At 43.4% G+C, this 24,109-nt stretch overlaps 1 protein-coding gene across 5 annotated transcripts in view; it reads right to left on the bottom strand.

Annotated features, from left to right (window-relative positions):
• SIDT1 (SID1 transmembrane family member 1) overlaps nucleotides 1–23,309 on the bottom strand; it is a 101,549-nt gene extending 78,240 nt beyond the window's left edge. For all 5 annotated transcript variants that reach the window (XM_062176764.1, XM_062176773.1, XM_062176757.1 and 2 more), the window contains exon 1: nucleotides 23,124–23,309. In XM_062176764.1, the coding sequence (XP_062032748.1) occupies nucleotides 23,124–23,309 (186 nt within the window). The remainder of the gene's footprint in view (nucleotides 1–23,123) is intronic.
• Between the last annotated feature and the right edge of the window lie 800 nt (nucleotides 23,310–24,109).

Below are 24,109 nucleotides of genomic sequence, written 5' to 3'. Positions count from 1 at the left end.
GTTTGAAGAATGAAGGGAAACTTAGTTTGGCTGGCACGTGAAGGACATGGAGGGTCATTATAGACCTGGAGGGTATCACTGGTGATGTTAGGGAGGGGGCCTTATGCCAAAGGCAACAGAAAGTCTTTGGAAGGTGTTTAAGTGCCACCATCCCTTTGCTGTCCTTATCCTTGCAAACACAATGCTGCCTCTATTGCTGCCGAGCAGCCACTTCCTTGCATCATTGGTTCCTAAGACAAAGTCTGGGAAAGCAGATCTGATTGGCAGTGCCTGGGCCACAAGCTCTTGCCTGACTTTGGGGTGGAGGAGGACTCAAGGTTGCAGGGGAGGGAGGGGAGAGTTGCAGTGTGAGGAAAGCAAGTGGCTGGTGTTCAGCTACTGTAGAGGAAGGGGCTACACCTGCAGCTGAAACTCATGACAGAAATTTCCCCAAACAATAGGAGTGGCGTCCAGATGTGGGGTAATCAATACATGCCCATGCTCCACTTCACGTGGAACCCTTTTTACATGCAATACCAACACTGTCCTACAGAAATTGTTGCAGAGAGAACATTTGGGAAAATGTTCTCCTAGGTATTTCTCATAGGAGCTGGTGTCAACACAGTTGTATCCTGAAGACTCTAGGCTATTATGGGCTGCATTTGGCTCTCACTCCAAGGTGTCCATCTTCCATCCTAAGTGTTGTTTTGTTGTTGTTGTTGTTGTTGTTTTTCATGAGTTTCTTAGCCCCTCAGGCTTCTTTCTGGCTTTAGGCATTGCCAGGCTTGGTTCTTTGAGACAGCCAGTGGACATGCGTGGAGGCCCGCCTTCTCTCTGGGATTGGGGCCTGCCCAGCTGTGCTTAATATCCCTTGTCCTTTCCTTTTCTGTCTCTTTCTTTCTCTCTTGGTCAGTCTATCTCTCCTGTGAGGGGATTCAAGAGGGAAATGTAATTATTTTATGGTTTGAGAAAGAACTCAAGGACCCATCTCAGGGTTTTCTTTTCTTTTCTTTTCTTTTTTTTTTTTTTTTAAGATTTTATTTATTTGAAAGGTAGAGTTACAAACAGTGAGAGGAAGAGACAGAGAGAAAGGTCTTCCTTCTGTTGGTTCACTCCCCACAGCCAGAGCTGCACCGATCCGAAGCCAGGAGCCAGGAGCTTCTTCCCGGTCTCCCACGCGGGTGCAGGGACCCAAAGACTTGGGCCATCTTCTACTGCTTTCCCAGGCCACAGCAGAGAGCTGGATTGGAAGAGGAAAAGCCAGAACTCAAACCGGCGCCATATGGGATACCGGTGCTGCAGGCGGAGGATTAACCTACTGTGCCCCGGCGCTGACCCTGAGGGGTTTTATTTCTAAGCAGGCAAATTTCTTCTAGAGCTATTCCGAGGCCTAAAGGTGGAAAAGGACTAGAAAATTATTGTTATGATGGTCAGAGTTATGATCTGATGCTTATCAGCTCTTTGTTGATGGAGAGTTATTGTCGGCCAGGTGCCATTTGTAACTTTAAATAAGCATGTGTCGGGTTGTAAGTATCATCTAAAGGAAACTACCTTATATTAGCAAGCATTTCTCTTTCCAAAGTTTTCAAAGACTATTTCTTGAGACATGGAAATGGGGCTTCAGGGGCAGGACTCTGTAACAATTTCTTGCAGCTTAGTTTCCATGGTCCCCAGTGTTGTCTGAGCCTGGTAACCCAGGTCTGTGAGCTACCCAATATTCTTCTAACAAAGTCTTCTCTGCACAAGTTAGACAGTTCTGTTGTCTGTAGTCAAAACCGTACATGTCCCCACATGCTCTTTCCTTCCCAGCTGGCTTCAATTACCCACAACTACTTTGCAGACTCCCCAGGCCCTGTCTGCACACCTAGACTTCTCTACTGTGCATGGAGTTCCTTATCCCCCCAACTGTTACATCCTTTCTACCCAGGTAAACACTGTTGTTCCTAGAAAGCTATAATTCTTCCTCCCTGGTGAGGATGGCATAAAGAGAGAGAGGGAAGACAAATCTAGGGTTTTTTTCTTGTAGCAGATAGAGGAGAGATATAAACTCAAAATGTGGGCACTCACATGTTAACTTTTTGGCTGGTAACATACATTTCCACTTTGGAGGTTAGTTATAATGGCGTGAGTCACTCTGTCTACAAAAGGGCAGTTAATCCAGAGGAACAAAAAAGAGTTGGTCAGTCCTGTTTGTCCTGGCTTATCTTCCTGGCTGCGTAGTGGGGATCCAGAAATACCAGTTCTCAGGCCCAGTGCTGCCCGAGAGGGACATTGCATTGCTGTGTGCGGGCTTCCATGCTGCCCTGCACTGATGAAAACAGCTGAGTCTGAAGGCATGAAGCTGGGCCCAGTGGGATCCACAGTGAGACCATGGTAACTGTGGTTCTCCGAAACACTGCAAAGTCCGCCAGCACCACAGTTTGCTTTGGTGTTCGCCCTGCTTGCCTGACATGTACAGATGAATAGATGCCTGGGCAATGTGGGGGTGGGGGTGGGGAGGCGATAGCAAAAAAGAATCTCACTTTCGTTTTCAGTAATTGTAAGGGAGTCAGATATGAGGCTCTTAAACTGCACAAAGGGTGTGGCTGTGAAAGCATGACTGTGATATGTTAAACCGTGCTTTATTGTGGCTGATAAGCCTAACAGCTGTGCTCTCGTGGGTTGGAGAGTCATTACACAGAACTATCCAGAGATAATATTCTCTGAAATCCAAGTGATCTTCCTGGATTTGCTTCTAACTGGTAACATGACTTAGGATATGTAATGTATTTCACTGGATTTCAAAGTTCTCTGTCATTAAGTGAGAGGAAAATGAGTGATTTAAAAGGTTTTTTTGAATTCTTAAATTTAAACTCTCTTTTCTTAATGTTACAAAGGATGAGTATAAGTTTCTTTCAGTGATGAGAAAGAACAGAAGCAGTCTCAAATGCAAACTCAATTACACTTCTATAGCTAAGCAGACTTGACAAAGATAACCTTGTTGAGTTGAATAAAGGAAATAATGACACATGAAGTCAACACAGTTACATACTATATGTGCTGCTGAAGCGAGCACATCACAGATACACACTAATGGCCCAAAGTGTTCTTCATTTTCCACCATGGGCATTGCTCAGACTCTGTAGCAAAATTTTGATAATCGTGAGACCACCTATGTAGTAACTAAGCTTATTCATCATTGCTCTGAATCAGAAAGTAAGGAACCAAACTTCTTTTCCAGAAGAAAGATGACAGAAAATCTTGGCCACTCGCAAAACCTCAAACAACCAGACGAGGTCATCCAGAGAAAGGAGAGAACCTTCATGGACTGATCATGTTCCACTGCTTTCCCAGGCCATCATCAGGGAGCTGAATTGGAAGAGAGCATCTGGGACATGAACTGGTGCCCATATGGGATGCCAACACCCAAGCCTTTGCCAGCTCTCTGATGATGGCCTGGGAAAGCAGTGGAAGATGGTCCCACTGTTGGGGTCCCTACACCCACATAGGAGACCCGGAGGAAGCTCCTGGCTCCTGGCTTTGGATAGGCCCAGCTCCAGCCATTGCGGGCATTTGGGGAGTGAACCACAGATGGAAGACTTTTCTCTCTGTCTCTTCCTCTCTCTGCCTATAACTCTATATCTCAGATAAATAAATGAAATCTAAAAAACAAACAAACAAAAAAAAACAGATGGTGACTTTATACGTGTCACAAAATTAGCACCAAATGGATCATATACCTAAATATAAAATGAAAAACTATTTCAAGGGGCTTCAAAAAGATTGCAGAAAAATATAATTAAAAGATAATATGGGAGGAGCTGACGCTGTGGTGTTGCATTTAAAATATGTTAAAGAACAACATAAATCAGAATTTTAAGAATTCAGAAATGAGACGATTTTAGAAGATAATGGTTTTTATTTAAAGAAGTGGCAGAATTCACAGTGACATTAGAAATGGGGTGGAGGGCTGGCACTGTGGCATAGTGAGTAAAAGCCGACACCTGCAGTGCCAGCATTCTATATGGAAACTGGTTTGAGACCCAGCTGCTCCTCTTCCAGTCCAGCTCTCTGCTATGGCCTGGGAAAGCAGAAGATGGCCCAAGTACTTGGGCCCCTGCACATGCATGGGAGACCTGGAAGAAGCTCCTGGCTCCTGGCTTCGGATTGGTTCTGCTCCAGCTGTTGTAGCCATTTGGGGAGTGAACCAATGGAAGGAAGACCTTTCTCTCTGTCTCTCCCTCTCACTGTCTGTAACTCTGCCTCTTAAATGAATAAATAAAATCTTTTTTTTTTTTTTTTTTTTTTTTTTTGGACAGGCAGAGTGGACAGTGAGAGAGAGAGACAGAGAGAAAGGTCTTCCTTTGCTGTTGGTTCACCCTCCAATGGCTGCCGCGGCCGGCGCGCTGCGGCCGGCGCACCGCACCGATCCGATGGCAGGAGCCAGGTGCTTCTCCTGGTCTCCCATGGGATGCAGGGCCCAAGCACTTGGGCCATCCTCCACTGTACTCCCTGGCCACAGCAGAGAGCTGGCCTGGAAGAGGGGCAACTGGGACAGGATCGGCACCCCGACCGGGACTAGAACCTTGTGTGCTGGCGCCGCAAGGCGGAGGATTAGCCTATTGAGCCGCGGTGCCGGCCAATAAAATCTTTAAATAAAATAAAATTGAGCTATTAAGTCACAAAAACACATGGAGGAAACTTAATTGCATATTGCTAAGTAAAAGAAACACATCTGAAAAGGTTACATGATGCATAATTCCAACTGTTGGAGAGGCAAAACTTTATCTCTGCCTTCCTAGGATCCTGGCTGAGCATGGTATTTAAATTGATGTAAGACAGATCAATAGGACAAAAGTGTACAGATTTCACATAACTTACATGACACTGAAGCCATCATGGAGAAATGAAGACTCAAATACACAGTTAGCGCTGCACATGTATGTACAGAATTATACAAATAATAGTAAACTGTGAAGACATGACAAGCAAAAAGGTTTGGGCTAGGGTATTTGACTGAGCAGAGAAGTGTCCAGGAAATAAAGGTTAGTATATCAGTTTGTACATCCCTGATGATAAGAATGCTACTTTCTTTAAGTACAGGAAGGGTATCTTTCAAATTGAATTTCATCTCCTGATAATACAAAGAAAAGATAAAGACATGGAAAGGCTGGTTGTTAGGTTTTATCAGTTAATGGTATGTATATGTGTTGAAATATGGCACTGTATGCCAGAAATGTGTAAGTATTCCATGGCAATCAAAAAATATATAAAATAATTTTTAAAAATAAGAAACAGAGTGAAGATCAGTGATCTTCTTGCATTTTTTATATTTCAAAGACCTTTAACTCAAAACAGTCAACTTGTCAGAGAAGCATATTTTGGGGTGGTATATTCTCACCTTTATCTATATATTGCATTCTGGAAAAGTCAAAATGACAGAGACAGGTTTAAAAAAAGAAAAAGGGTGATTATCAGGAGGTTGAGAGGAGGAAAGGAGGATGAATTGGTGAAACAGGGAATTTTTAAAGGGTGAAATCCTTCTGTATAATGCCATAATAGTGGGGCCGGCGCCATGGCTCAACAGGCTAATCCTCTGCCTTGCGGCGCCAGCACACCGGGTTCTAGTCCCAGTCGGGGTGCCGGATTCTGTCCCGGTTGCCCCTCTTCCAGGCCAGCTCTCTGCTATGGCCAGGGAGTGCAGTGGAGGATGGCCCAAGTGCTTGGGCCCTGCACCCCATGGGAGACCAGGATAAGCACCTGGCTCCTGCCTTCCGCGCCGGCCACGGCCATTGGAGGGTGAACCAACGGCAAAGGAAGACCTTTCTCTCTCTCTCTCTCTCTCTCTCTCACTATCCACTCTGCCTGTAAAAAAAAAAAAAAAAAAAAAAAAAAAGCCATAATAGTGGATAAGTGATTTAATGTATTTCTCAAAACCCATAAACTATACAACAGCAAGAGTGAACTCTAAGGTAAACTCTGGATTTTAGCTAATAATAAATAAAATAACACATCAATATTGGTGCATCATAATTTACCACACTAATGCAAGATGCAAGTAGAGGTAGTTTAGGGACGTCAATGAGGAAGCAAACAATGGAAAATACTTATGTATCCTGGATTAGGCAGAAGGAAAGGTAAATTTTTATTTACACTCTAGAAATTACAAGATATCAACTCTTATGTACCCTTGAGAGAGAGAGAATGCTTTTACAGTACAACAGATTACTTGATGATGTTAGATAAACCTAATATTCCTGCCTTTTTGAGAAATGTATTTTATTCAGATACTTACAGTCTTGTCAACAACCAGTGATCTTCACCTTTAAATCAACCAACACTTTCATAACTACTTATTGACACCTGGCCAGCCTTAAGATCAATTGTAGAAGACTGAGTCCAAAAGAAAGCTGCTTAAAATTATGGTTTGAGAACCAACTCCTGAAAAACTTTTCAAGTGAGTACACTTCCTAGTTCTTGGAGCTGTGAGAGAGAACAGAATTCAACAGCTTTCTGGTCAGGAAAGAGGTTTGTGCTCAGTTTTCTCAGGATGAGACACCTTCAGCCAGCTTCACCCTTCTCATACAACCCATTGAAGAACCACCTGTTCAATCTTGTACAAAATCAGCATCTTCAAGTCCTTCTTAATGGTAAAATCAACTTCTTCGCCTATTGTTGTCACTTCAAATGAGGGAGTGAGAATTCAAAGCAAGGAATTACTTCAGCAAATGCACATTAATGATTTTATTATTAATAGCATTTTACATATAATTTACATTTGCTGTGTAATGTCTTTGCGTTCCCTCTCCTGGAATGGAGTAGTATATCTTAACATGTAGATCAAATGCTTTCCTATGTAAATTATTTAAAAATTTTTTATATTTGGTAGGGGAGGAAAAAAGAGAAAGAGAGAGGGTGTGTGAAGGAGAGAGAGAGACAGAGCACTCCCATTCACTAGTTCACTCCCTAATTACCTGCAATGGGTATGGCTGGGCTGGGCCAGGCTGAAGCCAAGAGCTAGGAGCAGGTTACAGGAACCCACTTATTTCACCCTTCACTTGCTGCCTCCCAGGGTGTGCATTAACAGGAAGTTGGTACCAGGAATGAAGGCATGACTTGAACCCAGATACTCTGAGGTGACATATAGCACCTGTACTAGCATCTTTACCAATTAGGCTAAATGCCTGCCCTTGTAAATGATTTCTACACATATTCCTAAAAATTTATAATATATGAAAACTAAAGGATCATAGATGCGCAACTTAATAGAAGACAATGCTTTAGCCTTTAAGCAAAATACAGACTCTCAGGCTTTTACATTTTTTCATACAGCACAGCCACCTAATGTACTTACAAATCTCCAAAGTTTCCATTTTGAAAATATCCAAGAAAAGAAAAAGAGGCAATGATCATTAATGTGTGGGATTTTGTTTTTGGTTTTAGCAAAACAGGAAAGACTGAATGCGTCATCTGGTAGACCCAAGATATAGGTTTAATAGTTTCCTTAGCAAATGGGCAGAAAAGACAGGGAGGCTCAATTCACATAGCACATTAGCTATGCACTTTAATCATGAATGCATCGCCTTGGTGTGTTGACACAGAACTTCTGTCCGTTCCAGAGTTAAGCAATGTGCCAAGAGCTCGCTAAGACGCTCTAGGGTGCTGCATGGCAACATGTGGAAACGTCACACTGTTCCTGCTATCAGAGAACAAAGAAACGTGAGCACGTCCAGCAGCAAAGGTAGCACAAGCATCGTCAAGGGTCTGGGTCTTTTACATTCAAGGCCACAGTGAGAAATGATATGGAGGATACTTCAGGTAATAAGTTGAAACCAAAGTGGGAAAAGAAGAAAGGGCGAAAATCTCTATATTGTATCAGACATGTACAATATCCTCTTAGAAGGGATCATCACAGCAGTAAAAATAAAACCAAGCAATTAAAAAAAAAAAAAAAAAAACTAACAGGATAGCAAGCTTATGGATACAGCACTCAGCAGGAAACCCCAGCAAGAACACCAAGCAGCTGGTTGTGTTCAGCACATGTGGCAGGGGCAGAGAGAAAAACAAAATAGAAAATCTCAAGAACACTTCTAAGCAGTGGAGAGCCCGACGGGAAGCTTCTCAAAAGGAAAAGAGTGTGTGGGGGGGAAGGGTATTAAGAAACAGCAAAGTTTTGATTTGCTTGCTTTTGTAATGTAGAGTTAGAAATGTTCTTTTTTCACGAGAAATTTATCCTATTCGTCTATAGTTAACATACTTCATGGGAAAATATCAGAACACTGTACGTCAATGCTTGAATAAGGATCAAAGATGCAGTCTTCTTTTTTTTTTAAAGGCAGAGTGACAGAGTTATTCCATTCACTGATTCACTCCCCAAATGCCTACAACAACCAGGGCTAAGCCGGGCCAAAACTAGGAACCAAGAGCCAGGAATTCCACCCAGGTTTCTCACATGGGTGACAGGAACATGAGTAGTACTCAGGCCATTCATTATCTGCAGCTTCCCAGGTGCATTAGCAGGAAGCTGGATTGGAAGCACAGAGTAGCCAGGAGTTGAACCAGGGACCTCAACAGGGGATGCAGGCATCCTAAGCACAGGCTTAGCCCACTATGTCATAATGCCATCTCTGGTAAGTTATTTATAAGAATATTTTAATGTAGTGGCTGGTGCTGTGGTACAACAGGTAAAGCCACCCCCTGTGGTGCCAGCATCCCATATTGGTGCTGGTTCAGTCCTGGCTGCTCCCCTTCTGATACAGCTCTCTCTTATGGCCTGGAAAAGCAGTAGAAGATGGCTCAAGCCCTTGGGTCCCTGTACCCATGTGAGAAACCCAGAAGAAGCTCCTGGCTCCTGGCTTTGGAATGGCCCAGCAGCTGTTGAGGCCATTTAGAGAGTGAATCTGCAAATGGAAGAAAGAACTTTGTCTTTCTCTCTCTGCCTCTGCCTCTCTGAAACTCTACCTTTCAAATAAATAAATCTTTTTTTTAGAAAAGAATATTTTAATGTAAATCAAAGCAATGAGTAATTGAACCAAATAAGAATTTACAAGTCCATGCTAAAGTAACTAAAATAGTAAGTAAGCAAGTAAATAAATGACAGAGAAGAAAAAGCTTTTTCTTAGAACAGACTGTCAACAGATAAATGCAGAGGGACTAAGGAATAAGGAAATCACTAGTTGGAAACCACCATCATAATATCTGATTCAGGCAGGAACAATCAGTGAATGTGAGCGCCAGTAGTTGAAAGCTTGATGAGGCACAGGATATTTACATAGCCTCAAGGTTTCACTCCTCCAATTACTTTTTATATGCTTAATATGGAAGGAAAATAGTAATTTTACAGTAGAGAAACCTGGGAAAAATCATGTTAACCAAGTAACCACCATCAACCACACTACTGCCCTGATATTATGCACTAAGGATGCAACATCCATCCTGTGGTACTCCTGCCAAAAATGCATATACCTTGAATCTAATCACGAGGAAGCATTGGACAAATCCTGATGAACATTCTACAAAATAAGTCCCTGTACTTTTCCAAGGTGTTGAGGCTCTAAAAAACAAAGAGAGAATGAAGAAATGTTCCAGATTAAGAACATGACAACAAATGCCACAGGTATTCTTGGATTGGATTCTGGACCAGACGGAAAAAAGGACAAAAGTTTTAAATTTTTTGCCATAAAGGCATTATTGTGAAATTAGTGAAGCTTGAATCTGGTCTGTAGATTAAATAGTAGCATTATAACAATGCAATTTTCTAAAGTTGGCAATTGTTTAATGGCTATATAAGAAAATATTCTTGTTAATAACAAATATAGATTGACATTTTAGGGAGAATGGCGCCTCATGTCCTTTAATCTCAAGAGTTTCAAGAAAAAAATAATATGTTTCTAGGGAGAAAGAATGATAAGGCAAATTTGACAAAATGTTCACAATTGAAAAAAATGAGAGAAGGGCATATCAGATTTCTTTACACTGTTCTAACTTCTTGTAGTTTGAAGTTATTTCAAAATTAAAAGTTATAGAAAAATAAATAAATAGATAATAGGTAGAGGATTCTGGAAAGATGGTGTCAATAGCACCATTGAGTTAATATCTCTGAATAATCCCTGTGCAAACAGATCAGCTATGATAGTAGAGCCAAAATTTCCAGAGAATTTTTACCAAACCCCTCCCTACCCCAAGCTTTGTTATCTTTCAAATCCAAAAACATCAGTGGGTAAAAACAAATTATCAACAGGTTCAACACCTTCCAGTATTAACTGTGTGGGTCCAAGCGGAGGGAAGGTGTGGCACTCTAAGGCTCAGAAGCACAAAGATGCTCCACAAGGTGCTCACAGAGAAGCCAGGAGGTCCGATCTGAGAACCGAAGTTGAGACTGAAGATAGTTTTATAGGACACTTCAGGAAGAGTGGAACTCTGGTACAGTGCTGGCCTCAGGAATCTAGCTACTCAAAAAATTCTCTTTCTAGACAAAGACCTGCCTGAGGAAAAGCTATTTGAGTAGAATCCAAATTGAGCAGAACAGGGAACATCACTACAAAATGTGCGAAGGAAGGTGTGGAGGTAGACCTCGGGAAGAAAATTGTGTTTCGATCATCTCACAAACACAACAGAAGAAAGGTAGGAAAGCTATTTCTTTTTTTAAAATTTTTTGACCAGCAGAGTGGACAGTGAGAGAGAGAGAGGCAGAGAGAAAGGTCTTCCTTTTTCCGTTGGTTCACCCCCAATGGCCGCTGCAGCCAGCGCACTGCGCTGATCCGAAGCCAGGAGCCAGGTGCTTCTCCTGGTCTTCCATGCAGGTGCAGGGCCCAAGGACTTGGGCCATCCTCCACTGCACTCCCTGGCCATAGCAGAGAGCTGGCCTGGAAGAGGGGCAACCGGGACAGAATCCGGCACCCCGACCGGGACTAGAACCCGGGGTGCCAGCACTGCAGGTGGAGGATTAGCCTATTGAACCGCGGCGCCGGCCAATAGGAAAGCTATTTTGATCTACTTCTCCCTTCTGAAAGTGAGAAATGCTCATCTCATGCACAGAGGGGCAATAGACAAGGATTGCAGTTGAACTGCATACAAGTTTATTGTAAGTAAAAGAGAATAAGAATCAGAAAACATAATTTCCAATGACAAACATATGCCAGAAAGCCAGGATTATAGAAAAGATGAAAATCGTAGCCTCAATCCTCTGCCTGTGGCGCCGACACCCCGGGTTCTAGTCCCAGTTGGGGCACCGGATTCTGTCCCGGTTGCTCCTCTTCCAGTCCAGCTCTCTGTTATGGCCCAGGAAGGCAGTAGAGGATGGCCAAGGTCCTTGGGCCCTGAACCCGCATGGGAGACCAGGAGGAAGCACCTGACTCCTGGCTTCGGATCGGCACAGTGTGCAGGCCTTGGCAGCCATTTTGGGGGTGAACCAACAGAAGGAACACCTTTCTCTCTGTCTCTCTCTCTCACTATCTAACTCTGCCTGTCAAAAAAAGAAAAAAGAAAAAGAAAATCGTAGCCTGATATTTTTATATGGGTGAAAAACTATAAGCATTTAAAAATATGTTAAAGAACAACATAGATCAGAATTTTAAGAATTCAGAAATGAGGTGATTTTAGAAGATAATAGTTTGTTTTTTTTTTTTTTTTTTTTTTTTTTTTTAAGAAGTGGCAGAATTCACAATGACTTTAGAAATGGGGTGGAGGAATCTGGAAAACATCATGCTGAGTGAATTAAGCCAGTCCCAAAGGGACAAATATCATATGTTCTCCCTGATTGGTGACAACTAACCAAGCATAAAAAAGGAAACCTGTTGAAGTGAAAGGGACACTATGAGAAACAGTGACTTGATCAGCCCTTGTCCTGACTGTTGATGAACAGCTTAATACTTTATCCCTTTTAGTATTTTTTTTTGTTCTAGTTAATACTATTGGTTGAACTCTGTAATTAACACACAATTATTCTTAGGTGTTTAACTGAAAAGTGATCCCTGTTAAATATAAGAGTGGGAATAAGAGAGGGAGGAGATGTACAATTTGGGACATGCTCACTCGAATTTACCCCTAATGGTAGAGCTAGAAATATACCAGGGGATTCTAATTCAATCCCATCAAGGTGGCATGTGCCAATGCCATCTCACTAGTCCAAGTATCAATTTCAGTGCACAACTGATCATACTGATAGGTCTAAGAGTCAAAGGGATCACACAAAAAAAGACTAGTGTCTGTGAATACTAACTGATAGAATAAAAAAGGGAGAGAATGATCCAACATGGGAAGCAGGATACACAGCAGACTCATAGAATGGCAGATGTCCTAAACAGCATGCTGGTCTCAGAATCAGCCCTTAATGTATTTGGATCTGGCTGAAGAGCCCATGAGAATATTTTGGGCATGGAAAGCCAAGACACTCTGGCAAAAAAACAAAACAAAACAAAACAAAAAAAAAAACCTAAATGAAAGATCTGTGTGAGTGAGATCCCAGTAGAAAGAACAGGCCATCAAAGAAGGAGGTACCTTTCTCTGAAAGGAGGAGAGAACTTCCACTTTGACTATGACCTTGTCTAAGTAAGATAGAAGTCAGCGAACTCAAAAGGCTTCCATAGCCTTGGCAACTCATGACTAGAGCCTAGGGAGATTACTGATGCCATAAACAAGAGTGTCAAATTGTTAAGTCAACAACAGGAGTCACTGTGCACTTACTCCTCATGTAGGATCACTGTCCTTAATGTGTTTCCAATGTGAAGTAATGCTATAACTAGTACTGAAACAGTATTTTACACTTTATGTTCTGTGTGGGTGCAAACTGATGAAATCTTTACTTAATATATACTAAATCAATCTTCTGTATATAAAGATAATTGAAAATGAATCTTGATGTGAATGGAATGGGAGAGGGAGCAGGAGATGGGAGGGGTGAAGGTGGGAAGGAAGTTATGGGGTGGGGGAAGCCATTGTAATCCATAAACTATACTTTGGAAATTTATATTTACTAAATAAAAGTTTTAAAAAAAAAGAAATGGGATGGAGGGCTGGCACTGTGGCATAGTGGGTAAAAGCGGCCACCTGCAGTGCCAGCATTCTATATGGAAACTGGTTTGAGATCCAGCTGCTACTTTTCCCGTCCAGCTCTCTGCTGTGGCCTGGGAAAGCAGAAGATGGCCCAAGTACTTGGGCCCCTGCACCCACGTGGGAGACCCAGAAGAAGCTCCTGGTTTCGCATTGGCACAGCTGCAGCTGTTGTGGCCATTTGGGGAGTGAACCAGTGGATGGAAGACCTCTCTCTGTCTACCCCCTCTCTGCCTCTGCATCTCTGTAACTCTTCCTTTCAAATAAATAATAAATATTTAAAAAAAAAGATATGACTACTGAAGAAAGAAATTTAAAAAAAAAAAAAAAAGAAAGGGGGTGGGCATTTGGCAGAGCGGTTGTCACCACTTGGGATGTCTGCCTTCCATATCAGAGTGCCTGGTTTGAGTACTGGCTTCTTCACTTCCAGTCCAATTTGCTGCCAGTGAACACCCTGGGAGGCAGCAGGTGGTAGCTCAAATACTTGGTTTTCTGATACACACATGGGAAACCTGGACTGAGAGTTCTGGCTCCTGGCTTCAGGCTGGCCCAACCCTGGCTGTTGTGGGCATTTGGGGAGTAAACCAGCAGATGGAAGATCTCTCTCTGCCTTTCAAATAAAGTGAAAAAGAATAAATAAAAAATTTTCAAATAATTTAGAAATAAATTTCTAAAATATTTCACTTAATATTAAGTTTGAAGTTCTTAATGAAAATAAAAGGCAGAAGAAGGAAAGACTTTTTTTTTTTTTTTTTTGACAGGCAGAGTGGACAGTGAGAGAGAGAGACAGAGAGAAAGGTCTTCCTTTGCCGTTGGTTCACCCTCCAATGGCTGCCGCGGTTGGCGCGCTGCGGCCGGCGCACCGCACTGATCCGATGGCAGGAGCCAGGTTCTTATCCTGGTCTCCCATGGGGTGCAGGGCCCAAGGACTTGGGCCATCCTCCACTGTACTCCCTGGCCACAGCAGAGAGCTGGCCTGGAAGAGGGGCAACCGGGACAGAATCCAGTGCCCTGACCGGGACTAGAACCGCAAGGCGGAGGATTAGCCTGTTAAGCCACGGTGCCGGCTCAGGAAAGACTTTTAATTCAACAAAGAAACAAAAAAGAGATAAGAATAATTCTAGAAAAATTGATGGTTATAGAAAACAATAGAGGGGCCGGCGCTGTGCACAGTGGGTTAATGCTCTGGCCTGAAGCGCCGGCATCTCATATAGGCGCAGATTCGAGACCTGGCTGCTCCACTTCTGATCCAGCTCTCTGCTGTGGCCTGAAAAAGCAGTAGAGGAAGGCCGAAGTCCTTGGGCCCCTGCTCCTGCATGGGAGACTCGGAAGAAGCTCCTGGCTCCTGGCTTCGGATCGGCATGGCTCCAGCCTTTGCAGCCAATTGGGGAGTGAACCATCAGATGAAAGACCTCGCTTTCTCTCTTTCTGCCTCTCCTCTCTCTGTGTAACTCTGACTTTCAAATAAATAAATAAAACTTAAAAAAAAAAAAAAAGCAATAGAGAAGGGTTTACATTGTTGTGAAAGGGAATTCCTGAAGTAGGTAATTAAACATTGGAACCCATTAATACCAAAAGCTCTAAGAATTTCTTAAATGAAAAAATTGTTGAAGCTACATACTGAAAAATTACATTAGGGGGCTGGCGCTGTGGCACAGCGGGTTAACGCCCTGGCCTAAAGTGCCAGCATCTCATATGGGCGCCGGTTCAAGACTCGGCTGCTCCACGTCTGATCCAGCTCTCTGATATGGCCTGGGAAAACAGTAAGAAGATGGCCCAAGTCCTTGGGCCCCTGTACCCACGTGGGAGACCCAGAAGAAGCTCATGGTTCCTGGCTTCAGATCAGCGCAGTTCCGGCCGTTGTGGCCAATTGGGGAGTGAACCATCAGATGGAAGACCTCTCTCTCTCTCTGCTTCTTCTCTCTCTGTGTAACTCTGACTTTCAAATAAATAAATAAATCTTAAAAACAAAAAAAGAAAAGTTACATTACACACCTGGTAAGAACTGATCTACTAGATACAGTTCTCTGGTAAAACCATGAGGTTTTAAAGAAAAAGGAAAAAAAAAAAAGTCTTTCAGGAATACAGGCAGAAAAACAAAGTTGCCTAAGGTTGAATGATAAAAGGGAAAGCAAATTGATTTGTTATCACTTAATACCTGAAGACAAATGAGTAACATCTTTAAAATGCAAAGGGAAACCATCTAAGCCAAGGTTTTTATATCCAGCTAAACAGAGCTTGAAGTTTCTAGGCTGCAGACCAACTGTTATGAGCCTGAAAGAATTCTGGAACATTGTTCCATGAGTTCTTCCTGGCTTATTAACTAGAGAATAAGCTTTCCATAATTAAAATAAATGCAGGACACCAACATAAGGACTTGCTGGGAACTTTAAATATATATGTACCTATAAAGCTGAGGCTAAATGTTGGCTCTGAGGGGGCAGTATAGCTGTTAAAGACTATATGCTGGGGGCCAGCGCTGTGGTGCAGTGGGTTAAAGCCCCAGCCTGCAGCACCAGCATCTCATATGGGCACCAGTTTGAGTCCCAGCTGCTCCACTTCTGATCCAGCTCTCTGCTATGGCCTGGGAAAGCAGTGGAAGATGGCCCAAGTTCTTGGGCCCCTGCACCCCCGTAGGAGACCTGGAACACGCTCCTGGCTTTGGATCAGCTCAGCTCTGGCCATTTTGGTCATCTGGGGAAGTAAACAAGCAGATGGAAGACCTCTCTCTCTCTCTCTCTCTCTAACTCCGTCTTTCAAATAAATAAAATAAATCTTTTTAAAAAAGACTGTACATGACTAGCCAAAATTGGGGGGAGAATGGAGTGGAAGTATGAAAGGTAGAGTTCATAAATTTCTTATTGAGGTTGAAGAAATGGAGGGAGAAGAGAATATCAGCTAATTTCAAGGTTGCTCACCACTGAGAACTAATAGACAACAGACAAAAATACAGCAGACTAAGGGCATTAATTAAATGATTAGTAAAGAGGAACCCATTAGAATAAACACATAAATCTTGGTTTAAAAAAAATTTACTGACCATGAATTTTTTAAAGGTCTACCTATTTATTTGAAAGTTAATTACAGAGCAATGGAGAGAGAGAAGGAGAGAGAGAGAGAGAGAGAGAGAGAGAATCTTTCATCTGCTGGTTCACTCCCCAGATGACCACAAAGGCCAGGGGTGGGTCAGGCCAAAATCAGGAGCCAGGAGCTTCATCTGGGTCTCCCACATGGGTGGCAAAGACCCAAGTACTTGGGCCATTCTCTGTTGCTTTTCCCAGGTCACTAGCAGGGAGCTGGATTGGAAGTGGAGTAGCCAGAACAGGAACCAGCACCCATATAGGATGCCTATGTTGCAGGCAGCAGCTTTACCTGCTACACCAAAACACCAGCCTATGACCATAAATTTTTAAATAATTACCAGTAGAGAGAGACAGGGAGGGAGTCAGAGCAGAGAATAAGAATAGAAGCTCTCTTTGAATGTACCATGTTTGTAGGTTTTTGTTTTTAATTCTCAAACAAAAGTAAGAAGCAATCCCTAAAAATCATAAGTAGAATGAAAATAATGAACATAACAAATTGATTGCATAGCTGCATTAAAAGAAATTATGCTAATTACTTCATTTGTTTTTTTATATTTATTTTTATTTATTTGAAAGGTAGAGTTACAAAGTGAGGTAGAGAGAGAGAGAGAGAGAGAGAGAGAGAGAGAGGGCTTCCACCTTCTGGTTCACTCCCCAAATGGCCACAATGACCAGGGCTGGGCCAGGCTAAAGCCAGGAGCCAGGAGCTTCTTCTGGGTCTTCCATGTGGGTGCAGGGGCCCGGGCACTTGGGCTATCTTCCACTGCTTTCCCAGGAACATTAGTAGGGAACTGGATGGGAAGTAGAGCAGCCAGGACTCAACCAGTGCCCATATGGGATGCTGGCACCACAGGTTGGGGCTTTAACCCATTGTACCATAGTGCCAGCCATTGCTACACTACTTTAAAACACAGTAATTTGATTCACAGCCATGATGATGAAATATACTCTAAGGTTACAAGAAAATGAAAAAATAAATCTTAAAGAAGGATGTTTGGCATAGCAGTTAAGATGCTTCTTGGGATGCTCATATGCCATATTGAAGTGCCTGGGTTTGAGTCCTGGCTCTGCTTCCAATTCCAGCTTCTTGCTAATGCGCACCCTGGGATGCAGCAGGTGATGTTTCAAGTACTTGAGTCTCCGCCACCCATGTGGGAGACTGAATTCCAGGCTTCTGGCTCAGCCTGGCCCAGCCCTAACTGTTGCAGGCATTTGTGAAATGAACCAGCAGATGGAAGATCTCTGTGTCTGTCTGTCTCTCTGTCTCTCTCTGTGTGTCTGCTATTCAAATAAGCAAAATAAATAAATAATTAAAAAATTATGAAGATCTTAAACTGTTTCCAGGAAAATTGTTGTTAGTGATAATATTAGCATTGTTATTCAAAACAATGAATATTGTGGGAAAAATCAAAGGAGTAACTAAGTTGATCTAGTCAAGAACACGGATGTTTGGCATGAGAGAAGAGAGACACAGTAGGCTCTTAGTATCTGTGGGTTCTGCACAAGTGGATTCAATCAACTATGCATGGAAAATGTTTGGGGAAAAAGAATTGCATTTGTGTTGAACATGTACAGTTTCCCCCATCATTATTCCCTAAATAATAACAGCACAATAATTATTTGTATAGTTTTTACATTATATTAGGTATTAAAGTAATCTAGGGATGATTTAAAGTATATGGGAAAATGTGCATAGGTTTTGTGCAAATACCATGCCATTGTATAGAAAAGAGTTGCTCATCTACAGATTTTGGTATCCATGGGAGACCCCGAAATCAAGCCCCTATGGATACTGAGGGACAACTGTATACACGCAGTATCAATAAAGTTAAATAAAACCCCTCTATTCCTGAATTTCAATTGGAAATAATACTGCAAAATCGTGATATAATGTATTCCTTAGCTCTGTCCACTGAAAAGGGTTAGAAAAAATTACCAACCCATCATCAGTAAGGACCTCTGGTTCCCAACTCTGGTTCCTCTAAAACTAGTTCTTCTGCAAAGAAACCTGACTTTTCTGGAGAAATGGTTGACTGTAGGTTGGAAACAGGAGGCTGCCAAAAACCCATGCGGGTTGGGGCTGGCATTGTGGTGCAGCTTGTGATACTGGCATCCCACACCAGAGTACCGGTTGAGTCCTGGCTGCTCTGCTTCCCATCCAGATCCCTGCTAATGTGCCTGGGAAAGCACAGGAAGATGACTCAAGTACTTGGGACCCTGCCACCCATGTGAGAAACCTGGATAGAGTTCTTGGCTCCTGGATTTGGCCTGGTGCAGCCCCAACCACAGCTGTTGTAGCTATTTGGGGAGTGAACCAGTGAATGGAAGATCTCTCCTTCTCTCATCCTCTCCCTTTCAAATAAATAAGCAAATCCATTTTTTAAAAAAACAAAAGCATTTGGATTTTATCAAAAGAGACCAGGAGCCAACTTGAATTGGCTTTTGCTGGTCAAAGATGAACAATTTGAACTTAAACAGGGATGGTAACAGCAGCAGACTGAAATATATAAAAAATGTCTGAATCAATAAGCCATGATTATGCTGAATAAAATCTTACTGATCATCATTTAAGACTTTAGGAAACCAGCTCACTATTCTGTAATTGGCAAATACAAATATTTGGTCAAGAATGAAGCACTTATTACATATTTCTTTTACAAACAATAGCTTGAGGTATCTGATGAGATGTTTCTTACCATAGAAGTATTCCAACTCATACAATGCAAAACAAATGATTAAATTAAGAATCATTCTCTTATTTCTCCTAATGAATTCATGGAACTACATAATGATGATCAGTGGTGGTTATCATCAGAAAAAGACAATCAGACATATAAGCCTCGTGGGGGAAAAATACATCACCTTTGATGCAGTCCTGCCAAAAACATCATATTTTTCCTTATCTGAAATACCTTTACCCTTTGTTTCCATGCATCTTATCACTGCTTAGTTGTTAGGATCCTTTCAAACTTTATTTCCTCCAACAAACCTGCGTCTGGGGCATATGACTTTTCTAAAGTTTTGTAGTAAATGAACTAGTGCTGTCTAATAAAAATAAACTGTGAGCCACATATATGTTTTATATTTTCTAGAAGCTACACTAAAAATAAGATATGAAGTTAATTTTATGGATATAGCTTATTTACTATATCTAAAAATATAATCATTTAAAGATGAGTATAAAATATTAATAACACAGTTTTCATTTTTTCATGCAATCATCAAAATATAGTATGTCTTCTACACTTAACAGTACATCCAAATTCAGACTAATCACCTCCAAACACATGGCTGGTGGATCCTATAATGGACAGATTTACAGAATCCATTATACAATTTTGAAATTCAAAAATCTTGGGCAAACACTGAAGTTTGTTATGGAAAAGCTCAGAGAAGCCAGCCTGTTGCACAGTGGTTAGATTTTTATTTAAGGGGCTCTTATCATCATCCAACTCAAATAGAAACATCTGACCGTTGCCACCACCTGTCTCTACAACAGCACTTTCATTCCCCAGTAAACCTGCATTTTGCCCTTGCTCCAGGTCAAATATATCCTTGGTGACTTTTCTACAAAGTGATTTCCTTCCAGTTTGGCTGGGCCCTGCGGTTACAGAACACTCCTGTTTGTCTAGTTTAATCCCAACTTCCTTAAAGGATCTCTTCAGACACTTTCCTTCTGGAAATATGAAATGTACCATGATCTCAACTACCCTGTAACCTTCAATCATTAGTTTCATTATTCTTCTTTAAACCAGTCACTCCATTCTTTCAGCAGTTTCTTTAAATGAAAAGTTCATATTTACATTGCTCTATGCCTGGAAGGCATATGAGACTTTTCCTGGTGCTGAATCCAAAGAGTTTAGCGTGACATTAGCTTGGTGAAATGGTTCTTCAGGACAGCGCTGGATATGGGAAGTGCAGTGATAACAGGAGAGATTAACAGCACACACTTCACCAGAGCTTCAATGAGAATACACTTTCTCCTCCAAGGCAAAGGAAAAATGATGGCCAACAAAAATGATGAAGAGGAAGGGAAAAAAGATTAAAGCTCAAAACTTTAGACATCCCTTCCCCCCCAACCTAAATTTTTTGTTGTTCTGAAGAGGGGTGGTGAGAAATGACATCACAAGGAAGGGAGCCCTGCCTGACCAAGATTTTACTTAGGTTACAGGAAAAACAATCCCATCCAAGCTTCTGCTCTGGAGAGTGTAGTTCTAGGCTCATAGATCTTTATTTAGCATGGTTCTTTGAGGAAGGTTCTGGCAATGGAGGCAAATATTTCTCAACATGAAAGAATAAAAAACATGTAGAGGGTAGAGGCCAGCATTTCAAGGTGGGGATAAGGGAGTTCCCAAGCAGATGGAGGTAAGTCCCAATTCTTTGAAATCCACTCAGTGACGGGTAGCTGGTACATGGTTAGGATAGTGTTGCACAGTAATCTATTACTTATCCTGTGCTGTGATTTCTTTGTTATTCCAAAGCTTCAGTAAAATCTGCTATATCCAACAGTCTTGTGTTCATGACAGTGAAAGGAGGGGGTATGGTATCCAACAGAGAGTGAAAATCATCAGGAAGAGAGGAGGCCATCAATAGACACTAGAGTAATGGTGTGGACAGACAGCTCAGGAAAGTACTATCTTGGGAGAAATCAACAGGATAATTGGTTGGAGAGGGAGGAAGATATTTTCTGGGGTTCCGCTATTTACATATTTAGGGTCTGTCCCAGAAAGCTGTAAGAGTTGAGCACATCTGGTTTATATGTGTGCATCCTGGCATTAGATGAATTGAAATACTTGCTATCTGCTGGTCTCATGGTTCCAAACTTTGTATTTCACGAACTAGTGACATTTAAAAATTTTTTAAAATTTATCTGAGAGGCAGATATGCAGTGACACACACAGACACACACACACACAGAAGACAGAGCACAAGAGAGAGCTCCCATCTGTTGGGTCACTTCCCAACTGCCTGCCAATCCAGGTCTCCTTGAGTGATCACAGCTGCCTGCCACTGTCTGCATGAGCAGAAAGCTGGAATTAGGAGGCAGAGCGAGGAGTCGGACCCAGGCACTCTGATATCGGATGCAGGCATCCTAACCTGCATCCTAACCACTTGGCCAAAGACCCACCCTCAGGATAGCAACATTTTAAAGAATAATTTTTTATTGTGGTATGCAAATATATTTTAAAACTACTTATCACCATTTTCTCATAAAACGAAGACCATTCAAGCACACATATAGGCAAAATAGAAAGGGCACACTAGAAAAAAAATTTTTTTGTTTTTGAAAAACAACTTTGATTGATGAAAAAATGGTTATGCTTTTATCTGAAATGAACCTACATTTTTCAATCTATGAAGTTGAAAACAGCATATATATATTATATTTAACTTCATCTTAAAAATTCTTTGACCTTTCCTCATTTTCTGGCTCATTTTGGCAAAAACATTGACAAACCTCATAACATGTCATCCGCATTCAACAGCACACAACTATGCCCCCCCTCAAGGTTGTTCAGGAAAGTAAAGACCTCTACTGAAAATAGCCTAACCTGTGATCAAGGAACTCACACAGTACTAACCAAGAAAAGACAAAGCACTTTTAAAAAGCTACCAGTTTATCTCTGAGCAGAATGGCAAGAGATACTAATCTCTGATGTCAGGAGTTACTTTGCACAGGTAACTTACCAATGATTTAGGGGCAAAACTGATACTACCCTCCAGAGGTCCCAGAGTTTTTCAGACCATGACCTGTTCCCAGCCAATCACAGGCAGAGCAAGGCACCCAACTTAGGTGCAATATGTCAGCCAGCTCATGAGTATCTGACTAGGAAGAGGTTGGTTATGTGGGGCTCAGCAAAACTGCCCCTTCCGCTTGTCTACCTTGGAACAGCACTGCCCGCAGCTTCTCTGCCACTACAAGACAAACAACCTACAGGTTACTGGAGGACAGACAGTGAGGGCCATGCTGCCATGGCGACAGTGCCCTAGGATTTGGGTTCAGACTGGAGATGGGGCACTCAGGACTTTGTCGGACCAGCTGGAAGATGTCTTGGGGACAGTGATAGGCACTTCGGTCCCCACTGCTCCAGACAAGCCTCTTCAAGCATCCGAAGCTATGAGGACTTGGAGTTGTGCTCCTCAGTGGGAATCAGAGAGGGAGGCATAGGGTAGTACCCAACATTTTCCCTGGAGTTCACAGAGGCACGAGGGATGCAGTCGCCATAAGCTATGCACGGACACACTAAAATGAGAAGATCCTTTCTCTTTTTATTTCCCATGACCCAGAGTACGCCGTATTGAGGGGGAAACAGCAAACTATATGCATTTTTTAAAAACATTATATAACCAGACACAGTGACTGGAACATTTCCTCTTTGGCTGGTCAGAAACAGGTGTAGAACTTTCACACCTTTACCCACCCTTATTTAGCATCAGAACCTCGACAGATCGGCTGACGGCTCCAGTTCCCACGTCTTTGACCAGGTCTTCTGGCTTCTACGAGGACTACGTGTGACAATGGCACAGAAACACAGGAAGTGACTCGAACACTCACAGGTTCCGCAGCTTCCGTCCATTCTCACACGATTTCCATTTTAGATTCCGAGCAGCTACCAGACAGAAAGAAGGGTCTGCCCGCATCCTCGAAGCTGGAGGAGGTTCCTCTCCCGCAGGCATTATGAGCCGCGGTGCGCCCTTCCCCGCCCTCCAGCAACCCTAGAAATCCGGACTTTCCTGGGCGAAGACCCAGCAGGGCGCTTGGACCCGCAGAAGGTGCGGGGAACCAGAGCCTCTGCAAAGCCCAGAAATGCCCGCGATCACGCCGGGGGAGCGCGAGGTGAAGCGGGGCTGTCCCCGAGGCTGGCTGCGGCAGCTCGGGCAGCACGGCGATGCCTTGGCAGGAGGGTGAGAACGAGGGTTCCCGGGTGCCTGAGGTCCCCCGAGGTCGATTCCCAGGGGAGCCCAAAGCAGCCCCGGGGCTCTGAGATCTGGCAAGTTCTGGAAGCGCAGCGGGGGCTGCGAGCGTCTTACCTGGCCGGGCTGGCTGGTGTAGTTGAAGGAGTAGATGTTCTCGGTGCTGAGGCTCACCACCCCACTGTAGACGTGATCGAAGTCCGCGCCTCTGGCAGGGTCTCTGGCTGGCATGCGGGGCTTCGCGGCCGCCCGCAGGAGCCAGGGCAGAGCGCAGAGCAGCGCGAGCCACTGGCAGCCGCGCATGGTGGGCACCGCGCCCGAGCCTCGAAGCAGAGCCACCCCGGGCAGCGGACGAGCGCAGAGCCGGTCTTCCCAAAGCCCGGTGCGGGGCTGCACGCCGGCTTCAGCGAAGCGAGGACGCTGCCTGGCGAGCCCCACAGGCGAGTGCTGGCAGCGCGCTGGCAAAGGGCCGATCAAATATTGATGCCGCCGCCTGGGGTCTCCACGGGAGGTCAGGGGTGGAGAGTAAGGGGGACCGACAGGGTGGGGGCGGGAGGCTGCTGCTTTCCGCTCCCGCTTCTCAATCCCCGCTTGCTCATCGCCAAGAATCCCCCACTTCCCCACCCAGAATTTCGACCGATCTCCTCTCTCTCACCCTGAACAGCAAGCAGCAGCAACAGAAAAGGCACTGGAGAAATGAAAAGAGAATCTCTACTAGTCTAGAAGAATCGGCCCGACCGGCCATTCAGGAGGAAATGCGGTCTGTTTGATAGGAACGTGCGCCCGGTCTGCAGGTGGAGAAAGAGCAAGCACCGGACCCGGGGCCCCGCGGGGTGCAGGAGTCCCCCTTTCCGTGTAGCTAGCTGCCTGCAGGGAGCTCCTGCGATTCGGGAGAGCGACCCTTCCTGTTCTCCCTCCTCTAGCAAAACCCCTTCTCATTTCCTTGTTACCTTCTGTTCTCCAAGAAGATCCTCACGTCACCGCTTTCTCTCTCCCTTGCCATATGTGTCTGTATGTAAATATGTACAGTCATAAAAAAATAGACACGACAAAGAGGACAGTTTCCAGCGGCACCTGCGGTCCGCTCCTGGAAGTTGTCGAAG

The sequence above is a fragment of the Lepus europaeus genome, chromosome 2 (genome assembly GCF_033115175.1).
Source record: "Lepus europaeus isolate LE1 chromosome 2, mLepTim1.pri, whole genome shotgun sequence".
Classification (NCBI taxonomy): domain Eukaryota; kingdom Metazoa; phylum Chordata; class Mammalia; order Lagomorpha; family Leporidae; genus Lepus; species Lepus europaeus.
This window is presented reverse-complemented; position numbering and strand designations above follow the sequence as displayed.